The sequence below is a fragment of the Aulonocara stuartgranti genome (assembly GCF_965226115.1).
Source record: "Aulonocara stuartgranti genome assembly, chromosome: 14".
Taxonomy (NCBI): Eukaryota; Metazoa; Chordata; class Actinopteri; order Cichliformes; family Cichlidae; genus Aulonocara; species Aulonocara stuartgranti.
The window spans coordinates 4,553,135-4,567,315 of record NC_138950.1 but is presented as its reverse complement, the minus strand read 5'-3'; the positions used below and the strand labels follow the sequence as shown (position 1 = coordinate 4,567,315).

Here is a 14,181-nt window from a genome sequence, read left to right as displayed (position 1 = left end):
AGGTTGATCTGATTTCCTCGTGTTGGTGTTGTTCCCAGATCATCATACTAAATGTTGTTCCAGGATCAACATTGCAAGTGACCAATCAGAATGTTGTGACGTCATACTTTTGCGACTTCGGGAAAAAACGGCGTAAAACAAAAAACTGTACTAAACCTGCGTGAAACCGCCTCTGTCCGCCGATCAACGGACCCTGACCCTAACCCTAACCGTAACCCTTTAATAAACAGTAAGCAGAATTGATATTGTCCTTGCAACATTGGAATTTCATAAATGCACGAATGGCTTGGCGCGCAAAAGAATAACGTCACAACAATGTGATTGGTCACTTGCAATGTTGAACCTGGAATAACATTTTCATGATGGTCTGGGAACAACACCAACACGAGGAAATCAGATCATCCTACTGCATAAGCTTACTGTGAATTAAACAGCTGGCACTGCAATAACTTACCAGCTGTTCTGTTATCACTAAAAGTTGTGAAATGTTGTATCACCAAAATATCATTCTCAGTCAGTTGTTATTCATTATGTGTTTACAGCGCCCTCTGTGGTTGCTCCAAGTAATGCACTTCAGAAACGGCTTTATTTAGAAAAAACTTTATTGAACAGGAAGTCAGCTCAGTCAAGAAAAGCGAGTGAGCAAAAGAAGTGAAACATATCGGCACGCAGTTTATGGTGTCCTGTCGGAGAAAATAGTGTCTGCATCTTCTGTTTGTGGTTGTATCGCTGGTATGTACTTAAAGTATAAGTTGTAACTTTGTTTTTGTGCAATATGTTGCCCACCAATGCAGTATTTGGCTGTAAAGCTAATCCTTTTGTTAAGCTAGTTACCTGCGATTTTGGAGGTTGTCTGGGGTAGCATCGATAGTACAAGTTCACATAATTAGACATTAATTAGACAATTAGACATATGCTATGTAGTAGCAGGGTGGTATATAAATGCATATTATGCTGCACATATGTATGTCAGGACTGTATTTTTTTATCTTGTTTTCATCTGCATCTAAAAGACAAAGGACACTCTTTCGAGGATGCCAATGTTCACATTTTGGACAGAGAGGACAGATGGTTTGAAAGAGGAGTGAAAGAAGCCATCTATGTCCACTGTGAGCGACCATCTTTGAACAGAGGCGGTGGTTTCCAACACCAACTGTCTTCCATCTATAATCCGGTTTTGAGATCCCTTCCCAGATGCTTTAACGCCCACTCACATCCTGGGCCATCTGACCTCAGGAAATCACATGACAGGGTCGGGCCAGGTTTCACAATGAGCTCACCCGAAACTCTGGCTGATTGTGACCCACACCCGCTTTCACACCTTGGCTCATGTGATTAGGTAGAGGATCATCAGGGGGTCCTTTGTCCCTCTTTGGGGGGGAAACTCCCACTGGGTTTATATCTGGGACTCTCCACCATTTGACCCTAGAACTGAAGAAGCTTCTTGGATGAGAGGTGAAACGTCTTCAAGTAACTCAAAGAAGTCCAGACGCTTTTCTTTCCAAGCTCCTTAGTCTGTCTTGTTTTTAGTTTTACCCTTTTGAATGTCAGTAAACCTGTTGACAACGCTCATCGGTCTTCAGAGTGGTGATATAAGAAAGGTGTTAACGCCCTTGCATCAGACATGCACCCATAACGGCACACCAGCGATAGGAGTGTTTATGTTTTCATTACAAAAGAATGTATAACTCATAGTTTAGGATTATCACAGATAACGCCCATGTGAGCTATGTCCTCGGAAACACCAGTATACTAAAATTAATAGGCTATTACTGAAATACATGTGCTGTATTATAAAGTACGATAATTTGTTTTTTTTTTCATTAAAAGATGTTGTAGTCCCTGATAATGCATTGCTTTAAATGGCGAGAATCTTGAGGGATGGCTCTTATGAGGAAAAGCAGCCCAGAAACTTTACCGACAGCACACATCATTGTGTGCTTAAACTTTCGATCTTTTACCCAAGCTAATCTACCATCTTTGGGGGGGGATTAGAGATCTGATCTAGATTATCATATTAAGATTTGGGACACATCGTCAGTAGTGGAGCTTGGATTCATTGGGTGTTTCGGCCATTATCACTAGACACCCTCATCCAACGAGGCCCTGCCAGGGTTGATCAGCCCCGGAGTGTGTCACTGGTTTAGAATCAGAATCAGAATTGTGTCTATTGGCCAAGTATATGTGCAGACACATACAAGAAATTTGGTTCCGGTAGATGGAGTCTCTCAAGCACAGCAATGTAAATCATGCACACACATAAACACACACGCGCACACACACGTGTCTATATATACATTACACATGCACACACATACCAAAAAAAAATCAAAAATCAGATCAGATCAAAAAGTCTGTGTCCAGGGTGTGAGGGGTCTGTGATGATTTTCCCTGCCCATTTCCTGGTTCTTGAGAGGTACAGATCCTGGATGGAGGGCAGGGGGGCGCCGATGATTCTTTCTGCTGCCCGTACAGTCCGCTGCAGTCTGCTCCTGTCCTGTTTAGTGGCTGCACCATACCAGACTGTGGGGGTGGTCGTTGAGACTGGATTGGGGAGGGTGAAGGGGGGAGAGGTGGGAGGTGTGTTGGGGGTCAATGTCTGAAGCAATGTCTCTGGGGAGGGGAGGGTGAGGCATGGGAGTCTGTCCGTCTCAAACCTGCAGTAGAAAGTGTTTAACTCGTTGGCCAGGTCTTTGTTTGCTTCAGCAGTGGGTGAGGGGCGTTTGTAGCTGGTGATTTCCTGCAGTCCCAATCCACCCTGACGCAGGGTCATTGGCTGAGGGCCGTTCTTCAAGCTTCTGGGAGTAGATCCTTTCAGCTGCTTTGATCTCCTTGGTCAGTGTTCCTGGCTTGCGTGTACAGGGCCCTGTCACCACTTCTGTAGGCGTCGTCCTTGGCCTTACGAAAGGGCGTTTAGCGGCGTTTAGGGGCGTTTACGGAGCGACCGTGGCTCAGGGGGTTGGGAAGCGTATCTGTAACCGGAAGGTCGCCCGTTCGATCCCCGGGCTCTCTGTCCTGGTCGTTGTGTCCTTGGGCAAGACCACAGAACAAATGATAGTGTATAATATGAAATGATAGATGTTTTCATATTGTCATATCGAACAGCCCTAATACAGAGGATTCACTGCAAGGTGCAAGCCACTCATAAGCCTCAAGAAAGGCTAGAATGGACTTAACAAAAAAACAAAACAAAAAAAACATCTAGTAAAAGCCAGCAAAATTTTGGAAAAACATTCTTTGGACAGATAAAACCAAGATCAACCACTACCAGAATGATGGCAAGAAAAAAAGTATAGAGAAGGTATGGAACGGCTCATGATCCAAAGCATACCACATCATCTGTAAAACATGGCAGAGGCAGTGTGATGGTTTGGGCATGCATGGCTGCCAGTGGCATATGGGCTCAAATTGTGGTCATAAATATTTTGTAATTGTAAATCGGTTTTGTACTTGTAAAAAAGATTTGTATGTGTAAAAAAAATTTGTGCGTGCGTCAAAAAGATTTGTGTGTAAAAAAGATTTGTGTGTGTGTAAAAAAGATTTGTGTGTGCGTAAAAAAGATTTGTGTGTAGAAAAAAAAACCCTGCAAGTTACAAGTACGAATTTTGACCCTATTTTTCTTCCTTTCATCTGATTGGTCAATGTCATGTCAATCACAAATGTAACAATCCAATCAGAGAACAGATGGGTTTGGCTGTCGGAGGGGTGCTTTTTTTGAACTGCAGGTCTTTGAAGGGAATAAATGCCCTTTTACATGCCAACCCAGCGTTTTCCTTCATCACCACGAAGGAAAACAGTCTGTGGTCATCCGAGTTTGGTGATTTTTGTGTCACAGGACTAAGTGTTTAATACAGGGACTTCCACAGCCTTTTCAACAGCGATGCGGACCGCGGGGGGGGGGGGGCAGTGTTTTGGAAATGACAGTCTTCATTACAAAGCTTTCTTCATTATGAATTAGCATACATGTTTTTATTGAACATTTGAAGAACTAGCAAAAAAAACCCACAAACTCTTGTAGTTCACATAAAGTCAGAGATAAAAACGACAAGGAGCAGGTGCATCTAGTACAGTTAGAGCTGCTGCAAAAACCCACAGAGCCCAGCAGCCAGCAACAAATTCTGGATCCTTTGCTTTTAGTTAGCAATTAGCATTAGCAGCACATCCTGCGTCCGATGTGAAAGGACTTTTATGCTGCGCACTCTGACTGAGTCACATTGATTGGGCAGCATTTAATAATAAAGATGGATGATGACCCAAAACATACAGTCCAAGCACCCCATGACTTTATTAAAGTAAAGAAATAGAATATTCTTGAATGGCCAAGTCAGTCACTGGATTTTAACACAATAGAGCATACATTTCACTTGTTGAAGACTAAATTTAGGACAGAAAGGCCCACAAACAAACAGCAACTGAAAGCCAATGCAGTAAAGGCCTGGCAGAGCCTTAGTAAGGAGGAATGCCAGCATCTGGTGGTGTCCATGACTTCAAGACTTCAGGCTGTCATTGCCAACAAAGGCGTTTGAATAATAGAAATAGAAATGATCATTTTATTTTCAGTTATTTAATTTGTCTAATTACTTTAGAGCCTCTGAAATGATAGGATTGTGTTTACAAATTACTTTTTTCCCCTCACATTTTTATGCAATCATTTCGTCCAACCCATTGAATTAAAACTTCATTTTAATTCAATGGGTTCAACTGCATTGGAGTCGTTTCACTTTTAATTCATTCTGGTAATGTACAGAAGCAACATTAGAAAATGTGTCTGTATCCAAATATTTATGAACCTGACTGTATATCAAAACTAGTCAGCTAAATGATATGTGTAAGAAGGCCTACCGAGCGGTATTGTCACGGTTCTGGGTCCGTTGGACCCAGTATTTTGAGTTTATTATGTTTTGGTTTATTTTTGCATTATGGATTTTCTGATGTTCTGGTGCTTTGTTTATTATTATTGTAACCTGGACGTGTGTCCCTCTATCTATAAAGAGATGATCTATACTGCTCGCCCAAGTGCAATGTCTACAATATCCGAATCTAGGTTTGGGAAGGAGATTGGCGGTAGCAACTCTGTAAGAGCAATGAGACTTCCAACCCACATAACACGCACGACCACAGGCTTGTGAAACAAAGTTTGCTTTATATATTTCCTTTTGGATCAGTTCCCTTTGCTCATCCTCAATGTAGGGATATCTTCAAATGCAGTAACCATCTCAAATGCATCACAAAAATAATTGAAACAATCAAAATAGATGTAAGACAAGAAACACAATATTTCAACACCCCAAAGAAAAGGAAAAAGAAAAGAAAATAGCATGTGAGTGTCCAGTTCCTTATGGTGTCTGTTTATTCAGTTACCCACTGTCCTGGGTTAAGAACTGAAAACGACCTGAATCTCAGGCGGAGAAAAAGTAGCAAAGAAAATGATAAGGTATCTCTCAGGTGGGCTTCCTTTTGTTTTTTTTTCCTACCGCCCTCCTGGTACGGCAGGCATCAACGTGTAGCGTCCTGACACAGAGAAGGCCTCCACAGCAGCAACAGTGTCTTAGACCCACGATACCAGCTCCTCACTTGGCACCCATGGAACTGTACCTCAAAAAAAAAACCAGTCTGCACACAAATACGCAGAATGTTAGATGTCCACATTCCTTAAATGTCCTTGTTCCTAATGTCCTTGGTTCTTTTGAAATATTAAAATAAATTTGCATCTTGTGACACATTAAAAGTAAACACACCGGTATTACTGTGCATCACCCGCAGTTACAGTAACAGCACAGCTATTGCACGTGAACTGCGCATAACCACTTAGCTGGCCACGGCTGAACTAGCAGGCCCAAGAAAGTAAAACACTAGACACTCATAATAAACAAAACTGTCACAACATTGCAATACTATGAAAACACATCTTAAACATCATTAAACACATTTACTACTATTCTGACTGGTTAGTTATTTTTTCCAGTACATTGAACTGCAATAGCGGTGCTAAGTGAGCTAGGCTAACTCACCAGAATAGTTCAAAAAAGTTCGAAGAAATACTCCGACTCCTTTCAGGTAGGTACCCGTCTGTGGTTCACCGCTAACGACAGCTCTCTCACAAATGTTAATTAAACCTCTTTCCTCTCTTTCAACTGGAGAAAACCGTGCTCCGCGGCAGCATGGAGTTTTTCCTTGCCGTCCTTTTTCCTCTACACCACACCTTCACGCGCACGGAGCTGCAGATGGTGCCTTCAGGGCAAGCCCGGAAATTAAACTATCAGACAAGGACTACGATGCATTCAAAGAACCCTGTACTTCTGATTGCTGTAAATCTTACCAGGGTTACATTCTCCCCCTCTAGACTGCATGAGTCCCAGCATGCATACCTGCCCCTACCGGTACAGACACATGTGAAATAGCAGCCCCTAAAGCCTGAAAGAATGAACTAATGGCCAAGGTTAAAGGCTCCCCCAGCTCATCGTAGGTGAGTTTCCGAGGCGGACGTCTCTCCCTAGTAGAACGCCGGACACTTGCGTTCTCGGACTCTTGACTCTCAGATACTACATTGTCAGTGTCTGCAACTACAGGGTCTGTGGTGATGAGATCTGTGTTCTCTTCATCAGGTGAGATTTGTGTCACATCAGGTTCAGGAATATCAATGACAATATGGTCCGGAGTCCTACAGTGTGAAGTAGGATGTGTAACTGAACCACTATTCTCAGAGCTAACATAAGGAGTTCCTGGTTGAAGCTCGTGAGTAGGTCTTTCAGGTAAGTGTGCGGAACTTTGGGGCACAAAAGAAGGGGTGTCTGGGTTTAATACCCTGGAAACTGGCTGAGGCTCATTGAAGCCTCCTTCCCTCTGCAGGAAAGGACCCTTCGTGATGATTTCTGGCATCCATGTATTAGGATACAGTTCATCTTCATCACTGTACGACTCGTCCTCCTGACAATCAGTGTCCCCTTGCACGCCTTTTGTTGTTTTGCCCCTCAGTCTCATTTTCCTCGATGCGTCAGTGGAAGAACTTTGCTCTCTGATCTCAGTTACAGGTAGGAACCCGCACGGCAAAAGAAGGTCTCTATGCAACGTACGGTGTGGCCCCTCCCCTGTCTCAGGTTTGACTACATAAACAGGACTGTCGCTAATCCGTCTGACAACAACATGGATTTCCTGTTCCCACCGATCTGCCAGTTTGTGTTTCCCCCTGATATTCACGTTTCTCACTAAGACCCTATCCCCTTCTAAGAGTTCAGCTGCCCTGACCTCCCTGTCAAACCTAGCCTTGTTCTTCTCTCCCATCTTCTTGGCATTTTTAGCAGCTAATGAGTAGCTCTCCTGTAGGCGTTGACGAAGGCCCTTGACATACTCTGAGTGGGTCTTGTGACTTGCCATATCAGGTTGGATTCCCAGGACAAGATCAATCGGCAGTCTGGGCTGCCTACCAAACATTAGTTCGTAAGGCGAATAGCCTGTTGTACTGTTTCTCGTGCAATTGTATGCGTGGACCAGAGGTTTGACAAAATCTCTCCAATGATATTTGTCTCTTTCTTCCAGGGTCCCTAGCATACCAAGGAGGGTCCGGTTAAATCGTTCCACTGGGTTTCCCCGGGGATGGTACGGGGTGGTACGAACTTTGTCTGCTCCAATCAGTGTGCAGAGTTCTCTGATCGTCTTAGACTCAAAGTCCCTGCCCTGGTCGCTGAGCAGACGACTGGGGAACCCGTAGTGAACAATAAAGTTCTCCCATAAAGCCTTCGCAACAGTTCTGGCTTTCTGATCCCTAGTCGGCACCGCCACAGCAAATTTTGTAAAGTGGTCGGTGATGACTAAAATGTTTCTCGTGTCTCTATCATCCGGCTCAAGGGATAGATAATCCATACAAAGAAGTTCAAGTGGATAAGTAGCAGAAATGTTTTCCAAAGGCGCAGCCCTCTGAGGCACAGCCTTCCGCCTGAAACAGCGTTCGCACTTTTTGCACTTCTCCTCGATGTCTCTGGCCATTCTCGGCCAGTAGAACCTGGCACGAGCAAGCTGAAGTGCACGCTCAGAACCGAGATGGCCAACATCATCATGCACTCCTTGCAGTGCCCTCTCTCTGAACTGTTTGGGTAAGACCAACTGATACACCAGTTCGCCTCGCTCAGACCACTTCCTGTACAGGACACCATCCCTGAGTTCAAGTTTTTTCCACTCCCTAAAAAGAAGTTTGACATCGGGATGTTCAAGGTTTGTCTCTCTGAAACTGGGTTTTACAGCTCTCCTCACAAAGGTGATGACACGTGAGAGAGACGGATCATTATTTTGAGCATTACACCAGTCAGAGTTAGCCATGGATGGTAAAGTGCCCTCATCGAAAACATCAGGCACTACAGAAGGGTCGACAACAAGAGACTCCGCAATGACAGGCTGCTCTGAATGAGGGTGACGTTCATCTTTAACCATCACAAGATGACGTTGACATAATGCAGAGAACACCTCATGATCCATGTCATCTCCTGCTTCCATGAACCGTTTTTTCATGTCCTCTATTCTCTCTCTTTCTTTAGTGAAAGCTTCATCCTCAAGAGGCGGACCTTGAGGCCGCCGGGATAACCCATCTGCATCGCGGTTGGCCTGCCCTGCTCTGTACTTGATGGTAAACTGGTAAGTAGAAAGAGCGGCTAACCAGCGATGACCAGCAGCATCTAACTTCGCAGATGTCAAGACGTATGTGAGGGGGTTGTTGTCGGTAAGCACAGTGAAACTTGACCCATAAAGGAAATCACTGAACTTTTCACAAACGGCCCACTTTAAGGCCAAGAATTCGAGTTTGTGCGTAGGGTAGTTTCTCTCGCTCTTGGAAAGACCTCGACTGGCATACGCGACAACTCTGAGCTTCCCCTCCTGCTCTTGATAGAGCGCTGCCCCCAATCCATCGCGACAAGCGTCAGTATGTACAACATATGGTAGTTGTGGATTCGCAAAAGCAAGGATGGGCGCAGACGTCAGTTTCTTGATCAGGGTTCTGAATGCACTCTCACACTCTGAAGTCCACTCCTCACCGAGCGGTGCATTAGGGCTCACAAGAGTCGTGAAGCGTTCCCTCTTGTACACTTTGCCCCTTTTCTTTGGTGGATAGTAGCCTGCTGTCAGGCTATTAAGAGGTTTGGCTATCTGGGAATATCCTTCGACAAACCGCCGATAATACCCAGCGAAGCCTAAGAAACATTTAAGCTCTTTCCTATTTGAAGGACGAGGCCAGTCCCTCAAGGCGGATATCTTGTCAGGGTCAGTATGAACTCCTCGTGCATCCACGACATGACCAAGATACTTTACTGACGTCTTAAAGAAGTGACATTTCTCCGGAGAAAGCTTTAGACCGAAATCTTTAAGACGGTTCAGCACCTTCATGAGTCGTGCTTCATGTTCTTCCAATGTGTCTGAAAAGACAATCAAGTCGTCCAGAAACACCAATACCTCATTGAGATGCAAGTCACCGACACACCTTTCCATAAGGCGCTGAAAAGTGCTTGGTGCGTTCGTGACACCCTGAGGCATGCGATTGAATTCAAAGAAGCCGAGGGGACACGTGAAAGCGGTTTTAGGCTTGTCTTCTTCGGCCATCTCAACCTGGTAATAACCAGATTTAAGGTCCATGACGGAGAACCATTTAGCACCGCTAAGGGCAGCAAAGGTCTCCTCAATGTTCGGAAGAGCGTATGCATCTCTGATGGTTCGAGCATTTAGCTTCCTGTAGTCGATGCATAACCTGATAGAACCATTCTTTTTCCGGACCAAGACCACTGGGGATGCAAAAGGGCTCTGTGACTCTTTAATGATTCCTGCATCAAGCAGTTCTTTAAGATGCTCCTTGACTGCCTCCCTGTCACTGGGATGAATAGGCCTTGGCCTCTCCTTAAAAGGAGTCTCGTCATGTAGCCTGATGTGATGTTTCACTGCAGTGGTGTGACCATATGACAGGTCATCCACAGCAAAGACTTCTGGAATAGATCTAAGCTTGGTGGTGATACGATCTTTCCATTGTTCAGATATTGGTGAATCATCAAGATTGAACTCGAGGTTGTCACTGTCAGGCTTATTGTGATGAGAGTCACCTTTCACTGGTCCAAGTGATGTGACCTGCTGAGCTGCACATATTTGAGCAATGATGCATTTTGGCTGCAGCGTAACATCATGGTCACTAAGATTGCGCAGGACGACCGGGACCTTGCAGCTAGACTTAAATGGAATGTCCATCAGAGCAGCTTCAAGGAACACGCCACCTGGCAACCTGTGATGTTCATTGGGTTCAAGCACAAATGTGGTCTGACTGTTCCTTTTCAACCTGACATCACCTGTGATGCAGCACTTTTGTTTTGCAGGGATGGTGATGGGGTTTCCACCATGTAACCTGACAGGATGAGCATGGTTGTTGAGGTCATGGATCTGGGCAATATGCTGGAAGATCACTGCAAAATCTCTAGAGAAGAGTTTGCAAACAACCTCTGGACCATCCTGTTCAAGTACTTGTTCATAAAGTCGTAATAACACATTGGTACCAATCAACAGGGGGGTCCTGCTGTTGAACTGACACTCTGGCACCACAAGTGCTAACACGACTAGCTCCTCTTTCCTGCCAGGAACAGACAGCGGGAAAGTGACACGCGCTTCTATGTAACCAAGATAGGGGACCTGCTGTCCACCTGCTCCTTCGATTTCAAGAAGGGCATGAATTGGATGTATAGGTAAGTGAGACAGATGGTTCTTATGGAAACACTCGGACACTGTTGTAACTTGTGAGCCGGTGTCCATTATGGACTCACACTGCACACCCTCAAGAAAGACAGAAGCCGCACAACGAGGACCTACAAGCCCTGCAGGTATAGATCGCTCTGTGCAACGGTAGGTTTCAGTCATTGTGTGGGTTATGACTTTCTTCCGTGTTCCAGCACCATCAACTGATCTGTTGGGACAGGGGTTATCATCAACTGCAGCTCCTGGACGTCCCACTACAGGAGCTGCTACTAGTTTAAAGTGAATGGGGAAGCAGCCTGCTGAGCTAAAAACTTATCCTGCCTCTCCCGGAGTTCTGCATTTTTCTTGCGAACCAGTGCGGGGTTGGGTTCATTCGAGCAATGAGCAGCAATGTGGTTGTCTTCCCCACACTTAAAACAAAACCACGGCCTCGGCATTCCAGGCACCTTAAGGCCCCTCTTCATGTTACTACTACTGATTGCAAAGCAGTCGGTCTTTTCAGTACTCTCTCTCTGATTTTGTGCTAGTTTTTCAACTTGCTTTGTCAGTTCAGCTATCTTGTTCTCAATATCAGAGGTTTCATCTCGCTTTGCTTTTACCACTAGGGGAGGATTACTATCATGAGTGAGGCTCGGTGGCTTTTTGTTTAGCTTTTCCAACTGTTTAGTTAGCTCGTTTACTTTCTTTTCAAGCTTTGATGTCTCATTCGGCTTTGAGTTAGTCAGTGGGACAGGCTCACAGTCATAAGAGGGCATATCAAAAACATGGTGGGCATACATGTTAGCTTTCGAAGCACCTAAATGCTTTTTCATCCTATCTAGCTTTGTGGAACGGCGGTCTTCCTCAGTTCTCAGCATGAGGAGGAATTCAGGAAATGTTGGTGGATTTCCCTTTTTGCACTCTAACTGTAAGCCGATGATGATGCTCTGATCCCAACAGCCCCTACAAAACTGTCTGAGCAAATGATCATTGGAATTTCCAGCTGAGGCTCCCCCTCTAGAAATTGCTCTTGTGAGGAGGCTATGGAGCCTGTTCAAGTATGTTGATGGCTTCTCTCCACTATCTTGGTTAGAGCCGAGAAATGCCGCAAACAACTCCTCTCCATCCTCCACAACACCAAAAGCAGAATCAAGTTGAGTGATATAGACACTTGGTGGTGAAGAGATGCCAAGAGGCTTCACAACATCAGCTGCTGGACTCAGCAAGCTCTCAAGAATCCTTCTCACCTTGTGAGCATCATTCAAGGAAGGATCGTTAAGGAGAAGATCAACTTGGGTGTGCCATGTTTCGTAGTCCACCTCACCGTTTGGCCTTGGCATCCGCCCAGAGAAGGTGCGCAACCTTATTTGTGGGGATGGTGAAGTGGTGGACTCACTTCGGATGACATGCTCCACAATCACTCTCTGGATCTGGGGGGGGTTAAAAACATCCTCACTGATGTGGACTGGGCTCGTTGGTAAACTAGCAGATGCACTATAAACATGTGTGGGCTCTGCAGGCTCATTTTGATCATTATTAGGTGTGTTAGCATTTTGAGCTGCATAGGGCTGTGTAGCATTACTGTGTACGTCATGTGATGTGCCCTGGTTCCCATGCAGTTCCTCCTGAAGCACATTCAAGAAACCTTTCCTGCCACTGCCTGCGACAGACTTTAGTTCGTCCAGGTATCTGCAAGCTATCTCCCTCCCCACCACTTCCTGACAAACATCTCTAATGGTCCTCGCAAACCACATCACAGCTGGGTCCTTTGGACTTGGTACGGTACCCAAAGTAATGGGGTCGATTCTAGAGATAGACCTGTCAGATGCATACTGGACCAGGGCTCTACCCTCTGGTTGTCCTGATTCGTCAGGGATCCTCACTAATTTAGAAATATCTCCATTAACTTTGAACACAGCAGTTATTTCCTCATCTGTGTATTCTGGTCCTATACCTGTTACATACAGGGAGTTTTGACCATTAACCTCAAAACGATTGCAAATATCCATACCTGACTCAGTGGAACAAATCTCAAAAATCTCAAACGTGCGTAGTGTGGGGTGGAAGATCAGAAAGCTACTATTAACCAATCTCCTGGCTGGCTCGCCACTTTTTATGTAACCTGGACGTGTGTCCCTCTATCTATAAAGAGATGATCTATACTGCTCGCCCAAGTGCAATGTCTACAATATCCGAATCTAGGTTTGGGAAGGAGATTGGCGGTAGCAACTCTGTAAGAGCAATGAGACTTCCAACCCACATAACACGCACGACCACAGGCTTGTGAAACAAAGTTTGCTTTATATATTTCCTTTTGGATCAGTTCCCTTTGCTCATCCTCAATGTAGGGATATCTTCAAATGCAGTAACCATCTCAAATGCATCACAAAAATAATTGAAACAATCAAAATAGATGTAAGACAAGAAACACAATATTTCAACACCCCAAAGAAAAGGAAAAAGAAAAGAAAATAGCATGTGAGTGTCCAGTTCCTTATGGTGTCTGTTTATTCAGTTACCCACTGTCCTGGGTTAAGAACTGAAAACGACCTGAATCTCAGGCGGAGAAAAAGTAGCAAAGAAAATGATAAGGTATCTCTCAGGTGGGCTTCCTTTTGTTTTTTTTTCCTACCGCCCTCCTGGTACGGCAGGCATCAACGTGTAGCGTCCTGACACAGAGAAGGCCTCCACAGCAGCAACAGTGTCTTAGACCCACGATACCAGCTCCTCACTTGGCACCCATGGAACTGTACCTCAAAAAAAAAACCAGTCTGCACACAAATACGCAGAATGTTAGATGTCCACATTCCTTAAATGTCCTTGTTCCTAATGTCCTTGGTTCTTTTGAAATATTAAAATAAATTTGCATCTTGTGACACATTAAAAGTAAACACACCGGTATTACTGTGCATCACCCGCAGTTACAGTAACAGCACAGCTATTGCACGTGAACTGCGCATAACCACTTAGCTGGCCACGGCTGAACTAGCAGGCCCAAGAAAGTAAAACACTAGACACTCATAATAAACAAAACTGTCACAACATTGCAATACTATGAAAACACATCTTAAACATCATTAAACACATTTACTACTATTCTGACTGGTTAGTTATTTTTTCCAGTACATTGAACTGCAATAGCGGTGCTAAGTGAGCTAGGCTAACTCACCAGAATAGTTCAAAAAAGTTCGAAGAAATACTCCGACTCCTTTCAGGTAGGTACCCGTCTGTGGTTCACCGCTAACGACAGCTCTCTCACAAATGTTAATTAAACCTCTTTCCTCTCTTTCAACTGGAGAAAACCGTGCTCCGCGGCAGCATGGAGTTTTTCCTTGCCGTCCTTTTTCCTCTACACCACACCTTCACGCGCACGGAGCTGCAGATGGTGCCTTCAGGGCAAGCCCGGAAATTAAACTATCAGACAAGGACTACGATGCATTCAAAGAACCCTGTACTTCTGATTGCTGTAAATCTTACCAGGGTTAC

At 44.8% G+C, this 14,181-nt stretch overlaps 1 protein-coding gene across 1 annotated transcript; it reads right to left on the bottom strand.

Moving 5' to 3' along the window:
• Positions 1 to 10,985: 10,985 nt before the first annotated feature.
• Positions 10,986 to 14,181, bottom strand: LOC309688088 (zinc finger CCHC domain-containing protein 12-like; the record flags this gene model as incomplete). Its single annotated transcript, XM_082503525.1, has 2 exons — positions 13,865 to 14,181; positions 10,986 to 13,466 (listed from the first exon to the last, which is right to left on the bottom strand). Exon 2 carries the CDS (start codon positions 12,702 to 12,704, stop codon positions 10,986 to 10,988), a length of 1,719 nt encoding a protein of 572 aa, XP_082359651.1. The 5' UTR covers positions 12,705 to 13,466; positions 13,865 to 14,181.